Below are 16,565 nucleotides of genomic sequence, written 5' to 3'. Positions count from 1 at the left end.
TGTCTGGGGCATTTGTTTGTTTCCTGTGGGTGCATCTGGACTGTCAGTTAACCTGGGGCTTGCCTGGATGCCAGTTGCTGTGAAGATCCCTTCGGCAGCAGTCATAATGAAGCAGGCCGTGGTGTGCGTTGGTGGAAGCTCTCTCCCAGAGACTGGGTCTGTCTCTTTAGACTGGTGGGGACTTCATTCCACAAATGTTATCTGCACCTACTAAAGGACAGACCCTGGGCTAAGAGCCAGACTTCCAGAGATTTCTCCAGGCACCCCACTTTCCAAAGTTTGAGCCAGGGAACCCTAGTTCCGCAGGGAAGTACTAACTGGGAAGTGCTGGGCACGGAGGGAGTCCCTGGCCAGAGGCTGGCTTCTTTCTGTGGAGATGAGGTCCTGCTGAGACGCATGGTGAATTCACAAGAGGGGCTGAAGCAGTCTTTCCCAATTTTCTTTTTCCAAGGAGAGTTTGTTTATTTGTGTGTTTGTTTTAAACCACAGTGACTATAACAGACCAGGGCTCTTTTGAGCATGCTCCAGGCTATTCCACCAGTGACACGCAGGACTGTGTTCCCCAGAAAAAGGTCTGGATTTCTACATGGGCTGCTTAGGGCAGCTGTCCCGATAGAGGGCAGATAATGAGGGGTGTGTGGTCAAGCTGTATTTGCATAGCAGGCACAGTGTGTTTAGGGCTCACCTGTAGCTTAAAATAGCAAAACGATCTCAAGGTGCTTTTAGCTATCAGATTTCCAGGAAAAAGTTTATTCTCATGATTGCTTTTATTCAGAAGGGGGAAGCTTGGGGGACACTGAAGTCTCCCTCCCTGGTGCCAGCGTTGGCTGCAGCTTCAGGAGGCCATGTGCCAGGGCGACCTTGGACAAATTCCCCCTCTGTCCTTGCTTTCTCTCTATGACCGCCTGGAAGAAAATGGTGTCAGTCAACTGCTCTCCGGCAGCATTGGGACTCTGTGGTGCCCCCTCACGTGCCCCCTCAATGCCAGCCTGCGCATCTCTTTTTGTCTGCTTCATTTATTGATGCTTTTGTGAAAGTTCTGTTCGAACCAAGGGTTTTGAGGCTAATACGTTTGGAAACCACAGGAAGCACGGGCCCCCTTGCTCTCCAGGGTCCTGCTGTGTCTGTTTCTGTTCAGAGGTTGAGTGCCCAGTACCTGCGTAGTCATTGTTGGGGAAGCGGGGTAACGGCAGATGTGCCCTGGTTCGCTCTGCGAGGAGCATGGCCTGCAGATGGCACTTGGCGAATAGCCTAGGCCATTGTCCCTCACTTCTATTTTTAGGTACAAGTGACTAGTGACTGAGGGCCCCGTGTGGGGAGAGACCTGCAGACTCACCCTACAGGCAACCTAAATATAAATATATGTTTGGGTCATCAGTGAAGTCGGGGCACCAAAAATTTGTTTTTAATTTGCAGAAGCATCAAAATTTTCATCATGGCAAAAATCAGAATGGCCTCATATTTATACTTGGTCTTGCTTTTTATTGTGAATTAGATGTGTGTGTGGCGGGTGGGACACCATCTGCTCCTCAGTGCTTTGGGCTTCTGAAGCTCTAACTCTGCCCTGGGATCCTGGAGGCCCCTTGTAGAGTCCAGCTTTCAGATCTGTTTACCTAAAGGACCCCTTCTCTTCTAACCTTTAGTTTTAGCTACACGAACTCCTGCCTGTGCCCTGGATAAATTCTTAAAATAATTGTCCATCAGCAGCCTCTCAGAGAGGAATGTTAAATGTTGCCATGATGTCAAAGGGGCCCCAAGGAGAAAGGTCTGGGCCAAACCCAGCCTGTCACTCCTGGCCCGCGACAGAGTGGGAGATAAGAAAGGCAAAGGCTCAGAGAGAGCCTGGTCCCCTGGGCTCCCTGAACAAGCCAGGCCCTCCGTGTGGGTGGTACTGCAGGGCCAGGCTGTTCGCTACCAAGAACAATGGACTTCCAGACACCACTGCCCAAGTGACACCAGGGGTCTGTGGCTCTTCCAGTTCCTCGCCCTTGTCAAGCCTGCATCAGAATGTCAGGAGCCTCCAACGATAGTTTGGGGACCCCGGGGCTGCCGGTGTCAGGCAAGATGTGCTTAACTACCATGGACAAAAAGCTTAACCTGCTGAATGAAAAGGTTGACAAACTCTTGCATTTCCAAGAAGATGTCACAGAGAAACTGCAGTTCATGTACCAAGGCATGGGCCACCTGGAGCAAGGCCTGCACCGGCTAGAGGTCTCCCAAGTTCTGGGCCCGGCTGGGGCCAGCCATACTCCTCCAGCTGATGCGCAGGCTGGGTGGCCAGAGGTCCTGGAGCTGGTGAGGGCTATGCGGCAGGATGCTGCCCAGCATGGCGCCAGACTTGAAGCCCTCTTCAGGATGATGGTGGCCGTGGACAAGGCCATAGCTTTGGTGGGGGCCGTGTTCCAGAACTCGAAGGTGGTGGATTTCATCATGCAAGAAAGTGTCCCCTGGGGGGAAGGAAGCCATACCGTTGGCCCTGCAGAGGTTGGTTCCTTCTTTCCTGCCCCAAGGCCCTTCTGGCTAGAAGGGAGGCCCAGAGGCCCCGGTTGGGAAACTAGCCAGCTGGCTGGTCTTAGGAGAGGTGGGGGGCTGTTGTCTCCTTCTTGTGCCTCCTGCATGATCTGTTGATGGGGAAAAGGAGAGATGGAACATTAAAGGTCATAGGTGGATTTCCAGACAGGACACTAACTGGCTGCTCTTCCCAGGGAAAAGAAGAGGAAGCGCCCTGGCAAGGTTTGTGGGGCCGTGGGCAGTCCCAGGGCACTTAGAAGTGGGGATAAACCGGTCATTAGAGAGAGCAGGACTATGATGCTCCCTGGACATCCCAGTGACTTCTCTCTGCTCCTTTCTGTGCCTTCACACCTGGGGTGGGAGACGGGTGGGGAGCGTCAGTTTACCCTGACCGAGCCCCCATTCAGGAACCCAAACCCTTCTCCCTTCCTGTCCCCAGCCTGCTCTGTGCCAGAGTGGGCAGAGTGTGCAGCTGCCTGTGGGGAGAGGAATGTTGACACTGACCCATGGGGGACACAGGGCAGGCGGGAGCCGGAGCCTGGGGGTGGAGTGTGGCATTTCTGGGAGCGGCTGTTCCCAAGGTTTGCATAATCAACTCTGCTGGCTAATGGAGGTTTGGCTGGGCTGGGGTGTTTGTGTGTGTGTGTGTGAGGTGTGTAGAGGCAACACTCTGTTTGGGAACAGCTAAGGATCAGCCACTTAGCAACACTCAGACGGCTTGGAGCCACCATTTCAGATCCCTGCAGCCACCCACCCGCCTCTGGCAGGAGGTAATCTGGGGTCTACAGGGGTCCGGCCTTCACCTGGTGTCAGCCACTGAGGCTTTCAGAGCAAGGCTGCAGGAGTTTGCCTTCTCTCCCCACCCCCAGCGGGCCGGGGCTCACCCTGCTGACCTCTTCTGTCCCTGCCCTGCAGCCTCTCCCAGAGCAGGCGCCCTGCACCCAGCCCCCTGCGTTCCGTACCTCCCCGGTGCGAGGTGTGCCTTCTGCCCTTGCCGCTGAGAACCAACTTCAGCTTTAAAAAGGAGCATTAATCTAACATATGCACATGGCAAACACACTCCTGTGGTGTAGAGAGCCCACGCCTCCCTCCTGCCCGTCTCCTGGTCTCCGGGATAGCCATCCTCCTGAGCATCACGGGGCCAGTCCTGCGGGGCCGTCCGGCCGTGGTCCAGCCATCAGCACATTGGTGTACACACCGCCTCTTCACTTTATTTTGTTTTAACTCAAATATTATTCACATTGTTCTGGCTTTGATTTTTCTTTTTTTACTTAATATATTTTGGACATTATTTCATATTTGCACCTAGAAAGCTTCCTCATTCTTATTTCTTAAAGTTGTAGAGCTCTCCATTTTGGGGTTATGTCTTCATTTGTCAATCAGTCCCATATTGTTTTGTTTCTATCGTTTCTCATTTTAGCTATTATAGATAACGATGCAGTGAACGTCTGTAGAAGTGTGAGTTATCTGTATGATGTACTCCCAAAGTGGCAATGCTAAGCCAAGGGGTGAATTTGTAAAACCGACCTTCCAAGAAGTCACTCTAACTTAGTCTCCTATTTATAACATATGGGAATAATTGTTGCCGCCACTTTTGGTAACACATATTATGCAACTTTTTGATTCTTTGCCTGTGTGGTGAATAAAAACTGAGATCTTATTGTGCATCTGCTTTTTTTTTTTTTTTTTTTACATTTTAGCATAAAAATTTTCCAACGTTTATAAAAATAGAGACTGGTATAATAGACCCGGCGAGCCCATAACTGGAGGCCAATTTTGTTTCATCCCCTCCCCCACCCACTTCCTTCTCTCCAGATTGTTCTGAAGTAAATCTGGGACATTGGATCACTTCTTCCATAAATATTTCAGCATTTATGTCTAAAAGATAAGGGCTCTTTTAAAAATATAGTCATGACACCATTATCATACCTAAACAGTAACTTAATACGACCAAAGTCAGTGTTCAAATTTCTTATGCTTTTTTAAAATTTGAGTCAAGATTCAAATAAGGCCGTCGGTTATATTATATACCTCTCAAAGCTAACTCTTTTATTTTACTTCATAAAAAAATGTAAAGTTCTTTTTAGGGAAAATTTCAAACATAACCGAAAGTAGGTAGAATGATGTATATCATTGTAGTTTTTAATTTGTATGTATTTTACTAGAAGCTTGAGCATCTTTCATAGATTTAAAACCTTTTGTATTTTTCTGTAAACTGCCTGCTCATGTGCTTTTCCCTCTTTTCTATTTCAGTTTTTTGCCTTTTTCTTACCGATTTGTAAGAGCCCTTCACATGTGCTGCAGGAATTTAGGCATTTCTGGATAGGATGAAGTCATAGAACCTTCTGTTTCTGAGTTCTTGTGACGTTTCCTGTCTGTACTGCTCCCCTGGCATGTGGTTGATCTCTCTTCTGGTCCTTGTGTTTAGGACGGATCTCAGTAACCATCTATAGTTTTGGATCTCATCTCCAGTCAGGCTGTCAGCTCCTTATTGGCGCAGGCCACGAGGCGTCTTCTTCCCTTTGTGTCCGGCAGCTAGGATGGGTCTCACAGGAGAGGTCAGAGAATGGGCTGTTAAGTAGATGAGATGAAGCCCCAGCTACTGATCACCTTGTTGGTACTGAAAACGGTGCATCATGGAGACTTTCTGGAGACCCTCTTTGTATTTCCTAAGAGAGTAGAGGCACAGTAATCATTTGTAGAATTGAATTAAATGCTAGCACTGGCTGTAAAATTTGAAAATTATGCCAGGATATCGTGAAGGTCCTCCTTGGGTCTTCTGAAGTGCCCAGTGGCACTTCATTTGGTTGTAATAATGAGTTCGATTATTACTAGAAGCCAGGTGCTTTCTCATGAAGGACAAGTTCAGACTTAGCCAGGGGTGGGCTCAAATCATGGGCCAGCTGTTGAGAAGACCCCAGTCCTCTAGAATGGTGTTTGGAGTCTCTCCTGCTTCCTCTGGGTGCGCCAGACAAGGCAGGGACCAAAGGTTGAGTCCTGAAGACAAAATCAGCTTTGTGTGTGTGCGTGTGCATGTGTGGGTGTGCCTGCCCACACCAAAGACAGGAGGAAGGAGAGGACAATCTGAGCCCAACAAGGGCTGCCCAAGGACAGTCTGTTCGAGTCCCTTTCCACCTGTGGGGTGAGACGGGAGGCAGGCCGTGATGATGCCTCCAGCTCCCCCGCTACACGGGCGCGGGACAGAGTCTGCAGGAGGAGGCCCAGGGAGTGGTCTCTGCCGAGCAAGGCGTCCAGGTCACACTGATGACGCTGGGGATAATCGTGGTGACAGCAGCTGGCTTTATTTATCAAGTGCCCACCACATGCCAGCCGCTGGGCTAGGTGTTTCCACTGTTGTGTTGTTACCATTAGGAGGACAAAGCTCGGTGTCCTGGAATCCCAAAGGCACGAGCAGGTCACAGGCTGGAGAAAGGTGGGCACAGTTAGGAAAACAGCAGAACCAACCTCATCCTTAATGTCGGGGGACACTCGAGAGCGCTGAGGACTGTGGTGTCCTGGTTAAAGGGAACTGCTCTCGCCACCTTTTGCCATATGGGCCTAGGGTTGCCAAATCTTCAGATTTTTTTCAAGAGAAGCTGGGAACCTATACTTTTTTTCTAATCAGTTTTATTAAGGCATAATTTACGTACAATAAACTACACATCGACATACCAAATATGTACGGTTGAAGTATACAGTTCAACAAATGTTAAACACCCAAATCACCACCACCACAATCAAAATATAGAACAATTCTATCACCCCACAAGGGAACTTAGAATTTTAATATAAAAATCTCCTAGATTTAAAATGTTGATAACATTTAACAAATTAAAATTTAAAAATACTGTGCAAGCCAAACAAAATGCTTCTTGAACTCTCTTTGGCCTCTGGGCTCCCTGTTGGGGCCTCTGTGGACAAGGGCCTTCAGTGGGCCTTCGGGCTCTGGGCTGAGGCCAGAACTGCTGCTGTGACAAGTGCCAGGAAAAGTCTTAGGGGCTTCACCAGCCAAAGGCTCAGCACCCCCAGAAGCCAGGGGGACCCAGCAAGGGTCAGACCATCTAGAAATACTTGCACTTAGAAATACTGAGTGCTGCGACTGTTTCAAGAGGGAGAGCTCGTGTGAGCCACGCGCCCATGTGGTGTGGGCCCTTCAGAGTTAAGGAAGAGCTGCTGGGAGCTTCTCTGGGCCGGGCTCCGAGTGTCCTTACATGATCAGCTTGTGGAACACAGACAACTCTCTGTCTCAGGCAGGAAAAAATCACCAGAGATATTGAGCACTTACCATGTGCTAGGCATGCCTCTTAGAACACTCCACAAATTAACTCCCCAACCCTCCCACTAACTTTATGAGTAGATACTATTCTCCCTATTCCACAGATGAGGAAAGTGTTGCAGAGAAGTTAAGAATTTTGGCCAAGTGGTAAAGGTGGAGTTTAAACCAAGTGAGTCTGGCTGAAGAGTCTGAGAGTCTGTGCTCCTGGCTCTACCTCTGTCCTGGAAAGGGGTGACCGTGGATCCACCTGTCCAGCTCCCAGGCAGGCATTGTGAATTGATAGTGGCACTCTTTCCCCACCTAAGCATGGATTTATCTGACTTCAGAATTCAACCCAAACCAACACTCTAGTATCCGTGACCAATTGATCTGAGTTGCCTTTTAAGATTAAATTTATTTTCCATCCATGGTCTAGGTACTTTGAGGTCCAGTCTATTTAGACTCCCCTGTCAGGGGCTGGCCTGCCCTTCCCTGGCAATATGGTGATGTATTGGGGAAGGACTTGATTCTGGGTTTAAAACTGGGCTTGTCCTCTTTTAAGTTTTATGATCTTGGGAAAGCCTCAATGTCTTTGTCTCTAAAATGAGCGTAGGAGTATCTACCCTCTAGTATTACTGTGAGACTGCTTGAAATAACCTCAGCACTTTTGTCTTAAGCACACGGCAGGTGCTCAACAAATATTTGTGGCCTGAATGATGATGATATTGATGATGATGATGGGGCCTTTCCTCTTGTTCTTTTAGAACAAAGAGCAAGTGGAAGAGAAAGGAGCAAAACCAAAGCATGTGCTGAACACCAGAGGCGTGCAAGCTGGAACCACGGGGCCTTGGGAAGGTGAGCGGGACCCCGTTTGCTTCTCCTACATTGCACACATAACAATATCAGAATAAAAATGCCACCACCACCAACAATGTGATTGTGGAAAAACTGTTGAAACTTCTTCCCTTTTTTTTTTTGCGGTTCTTTTTGTCTTTTATGTATACCCCACGAGAGATGAGCAGTTAACTGCTATGTTTTAAAGTTACTTGGAGTAGTGCCTCTCTGTGTAGCCTGTGCCACCACCGTGACATTTCACTTTGCTTTAAATTTTTATGAATTGCTTTTTTTCTTTAGATTGGCACCTGAGCTAACAACTGTTGCCAATCTTCTTCATTTTTTTTTTTTTTCTGCTTCTTCTCCCCAAAGCCCCCTGGTACATAGTTGCGTATTTTAGTTGTGGGTCCTTCTAATTCTTGCATGTGGGACACCACCTCAGCATGGCCTGATGAGCAGTGCCATGTCCGTGCTTAGGATTCAAATTGGTGAAACCCTGGGCCACCGAAGCACAGCGTGCAAACTTAACCACTCGGCCACGAGGCCAGTCCCTATGGATTGCTTTTTTAAACTTTAATTTTCTTTTATAATTTTGCGTAATATTTACATGATTCCAAAGACAAATTGACAAACAAGGTATATTAAGAGAAGTCTAGATTCTATCCTTGTTTCCTGTATCCTGCTTCAGCAGCCCCCACCATAGGTAACCATTTAAAGTTTTTGTTTTATCTTTCCTTTGAGGTCCAGTCTCGTTAGACCAGATTCTAAGTGGTTATTAGCATGTATGCATGAACACACACACATCCTCCATTGTTAGGTGAACAGAAGCATACCATACATACTTTTCTCCACTTTGCTTTTTTTCACTTACAGTATATTCTGAGATCACTCCATATGCACATATATTGGTATTCATTCTCCTTTTTTATAGCTTTTTGATGCAGCACCCCTTGCGTGAACCCAGCCACCTACCAGAGGTCCTTTGGGTTAGTCAGCCAGCCCCCTACTGAAGGTCATTAGGGTTGTGCCCAGTCTGGCTGTCATACACGTGCTGCACTGAACTGTCTTCGGCATGTTCTTTGCAATATCTTTGGCATAGATTCCTCGAAAATGGAGTGCTTTTTCTCCTGCCTATTTTCCTGTAGAGAGCCAGAAGGTGGACCTGCCAGAGGGGACAGTGGAGTGGCTGCCTCCCATCAATGCTTCAGGGATGGGATCTGACCTACTCACCCAGGCAGAGGCCCTGCCAGGGCAGGGAGATGGAGTTCCTGGCCCAGCCCAGGTGCCGCCTGGCCATCTGCTGCTGCCCACAGAGGTGGAAACCAAAGCTCCTGGGGCATCCAGCAAGAACCCTGGGACTGGCCTGGAATTGTCTGCAGCACCCGAGGGAGTCAACGAGGGCCCCACCGGCCAGGAAGCTGCACCGGGTACAGGTCAAGGAACGTTGTCCAGCAGGCCCGACCCTCGGCCCTCAGAGTGGGGCATGAGGTTGACTTCAGGGCCGTCAGCCAAGACCAAGTCACCTTACGGTGGTGGGGAAACGCATCCGAGGTAAGGGGTGCTCTTCCAAGCTGAGCAAGGGAAGGAATTAACTGCAGCCCCTCAGTGGGAACACAGCCAATGGACCGGCTGCAAAGGTTGCGTGTCTACTGTCGGCACAGCACTGGGCTAGCCTCGTGAGGGGAAGACGGGAGAAGGTCTAGGCCCTGCTTTTGCCTAGAGCACTGGTTCTCACCTGGCACCCATTAGAATTACCTGGAAGGAATTTTTAAAATACCGATGCCTGGAGATTCTAACTTACTCAGTGTGGAGTGAGGCTCAGGCATTGGTTTTTTTCCTTCTTTTTTTTTTCACAAGCTCCCTAGGCGATTGCAATATAGAGTAGGACTGAGAATCAGTAGCTCTTAGAGCAGTAATAATAGCTAAAAGCTGGGCTAAGCAAACACTTCCCACCTGCCAGGCACTGGCACAGCTCTTCACAGGCATCATCTCATTTTATTCTTACAACATCCACAGGAGGCAAGTGAGGTTGGTGTCCTTATTTGATTGAAGAGGAAACAGGCTCAGAGTGCCCAGGGCCACACAGCTTGGGATTTACAGAGTTGGAATCTGAACCAAGGCTATTGGATTCCAGAATCTGTGCCCCTAACCACTGTACCATCCTGCTCCCTTATGTCAGCATTTAATGAAGTCCTAAATACTATGGTGGGGAGAGAAGAATGGGCACTCAGAGGTGGGAGGTCTGTGTGGGCTGAGTCAATCCAGGAGGACTTTCAAGAGGATTACACTTGGGGTCCTGGAGGTGGGGTTTGACCTGACCCTTACTTAGCACGTGGGCGGGGCCTGCTCTCAGCAGCCACAGTGCAGGAGAATGAAGAGGCAGAACCTGCTGACTGACTGCCAGCCCTCGGGGGCCCTGTATGTGCCAGCCCCTGGGGACAGCGCACTGCGGCCCCAGGACAGCCCGCTGAGGGCACTGTGCCTCCTGGGCTTCTCTCACAGGGACCTGGTGCCCTCCTGCACCTGCCTGGCTGTCCTGACCTGTTCCTCAGCCCCCTGAGGCCTGGCTCAGGGAGGGGAGCTGGTGTCTGTGTGTGCTGCGGCAGCTGGCAGAGAAGCCCGGATCCTTTATCTGCCTTTGTTCTGGAAGGAAATGGGAACCGCCAGGAGACCTAACCAGCCAGAGGGAGGGATCCCTGGCAGGCACCCTGGACGCCAGCCAGGGCTCTAAATGTGGAATTGGGAGATGGGGGTGACCTTTCCATGAACTCGCTAGGGGCCCCAAAAAGGCTCTGTGTGAGGCGGAAAGGTCTCTCTGTCAGTTTTAGCCTGAGCTGAATTTCAGGCACACCAGCCCTGCCCCAGGGCTCAGGAAGTGGGGAGATCACTACCTGCGCTTCCTCAGCTAGCACAGGGTCTGTTTTGAGGAAAACAGGTTTGAGCTCAAACATTGGCTCTGACTGGCAGTGGCCGCCTGTGTTGAGGATCCGGAGGTATAACTGGACTTGGTGGACTGAGTAGGGCCGTTGATTAGCAATGCCTGCCCTGGGCGCTGTGAGGGAGGTGGGGCAGCCCTGGGCACTCCCAGCTGCAGGGGAATGCACAGCAGTGCCTTTGGGTCATCCCGTGCCCCTAGGTGTGAAGACCAAGGGGGACAGCAGGGCCTGTCAGCCTTCTCAGCTGCCCACCCGACCACCCGGGTACCCTTCCAGCAACTGGCTTCTTGTGGTTTCCCGTGTCCCTCAGTGAAGACGAGACCTGAGCTAGGCTTGGATGCCCCCTTTGCCGTCCTACCCTGTCATCACTAACCCCTTCTCACTCCCGAAGGGCACGTGTTGGGGGGTTCTGAGGCCCCCCGCCCAAGGCTTGGCCGTGAACCAGCTGTTGAGGCAGGCGCATTCAGGAACAGGCACTGTCCTCAGGGGACCTGCAGTGGCTCAGAGAGGAGGCCTGGCCTTCAGCTGCTGGGGAAAGGCCTCACTCTGTTTTATTGTGGTAAAAACACATAATATAAAATTTACCATCTTAAGCATGTTTAAGTACACAGTTCAGTAACGTTAAGTATATTCATGTTGTGGCACAGACCTCCAGAACCTTTTCATCTTGCGGATCTGAAACTCTATAACCATCAAACGACTCCCGTTTTCCCCTCCCCCCAGACCCTGCTAGCCCCCATTCCACCTTCCGTCTCTATGAGTGTGACTACTGTAGGTACCTCATATAAGTGGAATCAGTCTGTCTGTGACTGGCTTATTTCACTTAACATAATGTCCTTGAGGTTCAGCCAGGTAGTAGCATGTGTCAGAACGTCCTTTTTAAGGCTAAATAATATTTCAGTATATGTATATGCCACATTTTGCCTATCCATTCATCCATCAATGGACGCTTGGATTGCTTCCACATTTGGCTGTTGTGAGTAATGCTGCTGTGAACATGGTGTACAAATCTCTCTTTCAGACCCTGCTTTCAGTTCTTCTGGATACATCCCAGCAGTGGGATAGCTGGATCATACAGTAGTTCTATTTTTAAATTTTTGAGGATTGGCCATACTGTTTTCCACAGTGGCTGCACCATTTTAGGCCTCATTTTTGGAGCCCGCCTGCATTTGTGCTTTCCTCTCTTAGTTGACTCTCAGTACATCTATGAGGTGTTACGTCCGTATTTGTCAGAAGAGGCACCTGAGGCTAGACTTGCTCAAAATGGTCCAGCAACCCAGTGGCAGAGCTAAGACCAGAATGGAGGCTGCCTGGCTCCCTCCTGAGACTCAGTCCACACCAGCCAGTCACCCCCTCACCCCTGGCCCAACACACATAGACCCCGGCATTAGGGTTGTGAGTGGCAGTCAGAGTTGAGGAGACTCTGAGAGGGAGAGTCTGAGGCCCAGGGGGTCGTGGCTTCCAGGGTCAGGGTCGTTCCCTCTGAATGTGAGGGCTCAGAGGGCCTTCCTGACCTCCAGCTGGGGTCCCAAGTCCCATTGCTGCAGGGTCTGCGGAATGAAAATGGATGAAGCGGGCCCAGCGGGCTTGCCAGGGAGCAGAGAGGCCTGTGGGGAAGTGGAGAGCTGCTCCTCAGCTATGCAGGCATGCAGGCCCGCCACAGCCAAGTATGTTTGCTCAAGAGAAACAGGAAGTCCAGGTTCTTATGAGCGATTGCCTGATTTTAATAAAATATGTCTGACCTGGGGCTTCCAGTGTGATGGTTGACTTGGTTCACTCTTCTCTTCATTTAACTGAAAGAGAAACTGAGGCCAGCAGAAGGTTTGGAAGAGCCCAGGCCTCCTGCCTGCAGGCGACAATCCTCCTGGGGCAGAAGCTGGTTTCCGAGGGGCCTCAGAGGTGGCTGGGCCCACCCTCGTTCACCACAGGTTGCTTCATGCCTTCCCTGAACCCTCATGCAGTGGAATCCTGAGAGATGAGGGCATGTATGTTACTGAAGCTGGCCTCTCCCCTGGTGTCCTGTCTGGGCAGAGGTGGGCACGGACCCAGAGGGGCAGGGGTTGCAGTCTGTGGGTTCCAACCACAAGCTAACTCTGGCTATTGTAACAACCCTAAGGGGCCTGTTTTACAGATAAGAAAACTGAGGCCAAGCAGTCATGGTTGGGAGCAGCAGCAGCAGCAGGCATTTGAACACAAGACTCCCGAGTTTGTTTTTAACCTCAGAGCCATATTTCTCTCTGCACCAGGGTCTCCGTCCACGTGCAGGAGACGGATACTCCTGGGGAGCTGCTTGTGACACGAGGGGGCAACCTCAGCCCCACACCCCCTGCGGAGGCGCCTGCAGCCGCCCATCCAGGTGAGCAGGACCCACCTGGGCCCTGGTGCTGCCCCCAGGCCCCTGGGACTGAGTTGGGAAAACAGATCCCGAAAGGAGCCAGCAAGTTGTTGCTCCTGCGGAAGCGGAGCAGCGATGAGGGAGCGAAGGCTGAGGAGAAGCCGGGGCCTCGGGCCGAGCCCATCATGGGACCAAGCGGGGCCTGGAGGGACAAGGGAGATGACGCTGGGGTCCCAGGCCTGCAGCAGGACAAAGGCCCAGAAGCAGGAAATCCTGAGCCCAGGAGGGATTGCATGGCCGGGGGCGTGGGCAGGGCCGAAGCTGGAAGGAGGACACCCCCGGGAGCCGAGGCTGGCCGCGTGGTTCTGGGTAAGTGAGGCCATTGCTGTGTGCCCTGAGGTGGTGGTTTTGGAGGGCCTACTCCTGAGAGGCCTCCCTGAAGCTTCCAGGGAGGATAATGTGGGTCTGGGGGAGTCCAGACTCAGAGCAGCCTGCCAGTATATCCCGGGGCTGGAGACAAAGGCACGGAGATGCTGCAGGACGAGCTTGGGTTGGCCTTGGCTGTAGGGGAGGAGGCAACCTGGTGGGGCTCAGCTGGGTGGATTTCTGAAAGCCACCTGCCAGTCTAGTGCTCTTGGTATCATTCTGATTGAGACAGAGAAGGCTCCTATTTGAAAGCAAATCCATTGACTGGTGTGCATAACCCACTATCAGCCATTTGCACCCAGTGAACTGACTGTCCCACAGGATGGGGAAGGATGGTGAGGCTGCTGACCTGCTTTCCGTCCCATTTGTGGTGGGAGGTCCTTGTGTTTTTGTCACCCAAAGGCTTCAATCCTCTAACCTTTAGGGTCATACCCGCCTTGCTCTGAACCCTCATTCCACGTGGCTGTAGGAAGGCCACCCTTTGCTGATTCCCTTCACAAGGATTTCTGGAAGTCCCTGAGGAAGGACCATGTGTTCTGCAGGTCATCCAGGTGTCCCTTTGCCACTTCTGGGCTCCGCAGTTGCCCTGTCATACTGACTTCCCCAGCTGCTTCCTCTTCTCCCCTAGTATGACTTGATCCAAATGTGGACACGGGCTCCTTTAATTCCTGAGACACAGCTGAGAGCAGGCTGTGATTTTAAAGTCTTTCCTGAGACTTGTGCTGGTGATGAAGCCCATGTTCACTCCCTGTGTGCCCAGCCGACGTTTACCCCACGGGCCTGCGAGCGGGATGAATGGAAGCAGAGGAGAGGTTAAGAAGCACACTCACGGCCGCGGGGTCAGTGCTGGTGGAGCCGGGCTCTGACCTGACTGTCTGGCTCCAGGACTGTGCGTGTAAACGTCGTGGCTGTATAGCCGCTGGGACAGAAGGCAGTTTACCTTGCGGCAAAGGAAACGTCAGCCTGGAATTCTAGATGTGGAATCTCCGTGACACACCCAGAATCCAGGCTCACCCAACCTTTCCGGGGGCCCAGAAAAAATAAAAACAACAGACTCCACAATGTGCAGACACAAAAAAGGATGAGCAACATGCTCGCAAAGCAAATTCAATATTCTACTTTGGCGAGCAGAAAGTTGCTTGTAGTAAGACAAACTAAGAGAAAAGAGCAGTATTTCCACTGCGCCAGGTGTGTGGTTTTGGAGGTGTCGGAGCTGTCCGTGGAACACTCTGAGGGCCCCGTGACAACCCCGAATAAATGTCAGCCCAAACCACTGCTATCCTGCCACTGCGTCTTCCAGCCCTTAACACACAAACCGGTCTATACCATTGTGTTTGGTGCATATTCACTATTCTGTTTTATTCATTTACTCTATTTCATGTAACATTCCTAGGTTCATATCACCTCTGAAGGACAAGATTTCTTTAAAAAACCTAAACTGTTTTCTCTTTCCGAGTCCTGCATTTCCCCTCCACACCCACTGTCCCCCAGCCCCACCCTGCGCCATGGGCGCTGGCCCGCTCTGGGCTGCATCGTGGGCCCTCCTGCCCTGTCAGGACACCTGGGGCTGGGGGGATGTTTGTATCCCCAGCTGTTTACCCATCACACCACCCTTGCTGGCCTCCATAGCCTTGCTTGTGCCTTTAAAATTAGGCCTGTCACTGAACTCTGCTCGATCGCCCTGTTCGAGTGTGCCTCTGTTTCCTGCAAGCCATGCTGATCCACCTTAGACCTATTCCTGGCTTGACATAACGTCTCCATCTTACAAAGAGCACTGCTGGAGGTGCTGGCAGACTTGGGTTTGAATCCTGTCTGTCACTGACTCACTCTGTGACCTTGGGCCAGTCACCTCACCTCTCTGAGACTTTGCTTCCTCCTCTGTCAAATGGGTGACTTGAGTGAGATGATCCTTGAGAAGGGTGAAGAGCTTGTCACTTGAACCAACTGGGTTTTGGATGGGTGGCTGAAAGGTGCAGGCTGCACAAAGGAGGCTCAGAGGCTGTTGTACCCTGAACAGATGACAGTCCTGCCCCGCCAGCCCCTTTTGAACACCGGGTGGTGAGTGTCAAGGAGACCTCGACCTCAGCAGGTTACACAGTGTGCCAGCATGAAGTCTTGGGAGGGTAAGTGAGCCTCATGACTTGATGAGGGGCAGAGCAGGAGGGGTGGGGGCAGAGACATCTGGAGGACTCAGCGGGGATTCTGCTGGATGCTTCCCGGGAACTGGGTGATTGAGCCAAGGCCAGGAGTGGGATACCTCATACAGCATGAGGGTGAATGGATAGCTCACGGAGAGTGGAAGAAGAGAATAGCCCATAGAGTGCAGGAGGGCCGCATGGGAAAATGAGATGGTGAGGGTGCAGGAGGGCCCACACGGGATGAGTGAGATGGCGTAGGGTGCAGGAGGGCCTGCACAGTGTGGGCATGGCAACCATATACTGGAGGTGGCAGCAGAGTCAACATTGGCTGGGGTAAGAGGGATGTCCTCTAGGATGTAGGACAGACTAGGTGGTATGGGATGTCCCCTGGGTGCAGGATAGACCACTGGGTGTGGGGTAAAGAAGCTCTTCTCTAGGTTTCAGGTACTCCATGTGGTGTGAGGGTGATGACTGGGCTGCTTCTGGGTGCAGGGTCATCCCTGTGGTATGTGGAGCAGAGGTAGGAGCAGAAAGCCCAGGATATGGGATGAGGATGGCCCCCATGTGCGGGGTGAGCCTCTGGGCTCTCAGCCTGCTGTGTCATTGTGTCTCTGCAGGGGCCGGTTTGGCCAGGTCCACAGGTGCACGGAGAAGTCCACGGGCCTCTCTCTGGCAGCCAAGATTATCAAAGTGAAGAGCACCAAGGACCGGGTGAGGCATCTACTCTGGGCCAGCCAGTGACTCTGGCCAGGCTCAGGACAGCTTTACTTCCCTCTTGGCTGCCCTGGGCCCCACATTGCCCCAGGTCCCTTCATGCTAAGCAGGAAACCCGACCACTTCTCCTGCATCACACACTCTGGTCAACAGGCCACCTCACACCCTAGGCAACAGGGTCCTCCTGGACTTTCCAGTTTTCTTATTGGGCTTTAGGTTTCCTATCTCCAAAATGAGTGGGTTGGACTGAGGTCCCTTCTGTTGTAAGGACTGGGTTTGGTGGTGAGTTGAGGAGACCCAGTATGAGAGCAGGAAACAAGGGCGCAGGGCGGGTGGGTGTGTGCATGTGTCTTGGGAGGCGCAGCTGGCTCCTCTTCCTACCCATTTCTTGGAAACTCTTTCCCCTCTGGCTCCAC

At 51.5% G+C, this 16,565-nt stretch overlaps 1 protein-coding gene across 5 annotated transcripts in view; it reads left to right on the top strand.

The window, feature by feature from the left end:
- The window catches only part of MYLK3 (myosin light chain kinase 3), a 54,698-nt gene that overhangs the window by 7,230 nt on the left and 30,903 nt on the right, over positions 1–16,565 (top strand). For 2 of the 5 annotated variants that reach the window (XM_046683372.1, XM_046683371.1), the window contains exons 2-6: positions 7,531–7,621; positions 8,746–9,151; positions 12,783–13,240; positions 15,315–15,420; positions 16,053–16,146. In XM_046683372.1, coding sequence (XP_046539328.1) covers positions 7,531–7,621; positions 8,746–9,151; positions 12,783–13,240; positions 15,315–15,420; positions 16,053–16,146 — 1,155 coding nt within the window. Of the gene's footprint in view, positions 1–1,788; positions 2,485–2,695; positions 2,734–7,530; positions 7,622–8,745; positions 9,152–12,782; positions 13,241–15,314; positions 15,421–16,052; positions 16,147–16,565 lie in introns of those variants that run through there. The other 3 variants (XM_046683369.1, XM_046683370.1, XM_046683373.1) reach the window with 3 other exon arrangements.

The sequence above is a fragment of the Equus quagga genome, chromosome 13 (assembly GCF_021613505.1).
Source record: "Equus quagga isolate Etosha38 chromosome 13, UCLA_HA_Equagga_1.0, whole genome shotgun sequence".
Lineage (NCBI taxonomy): Eukaryota > Metazoa > Chordata > Mammalia > Perissodactyla > Equidae > Equus > Equus quagga.
This window is presented reverse-complemented; position numbering and strand designations above follow the sequence as displayed.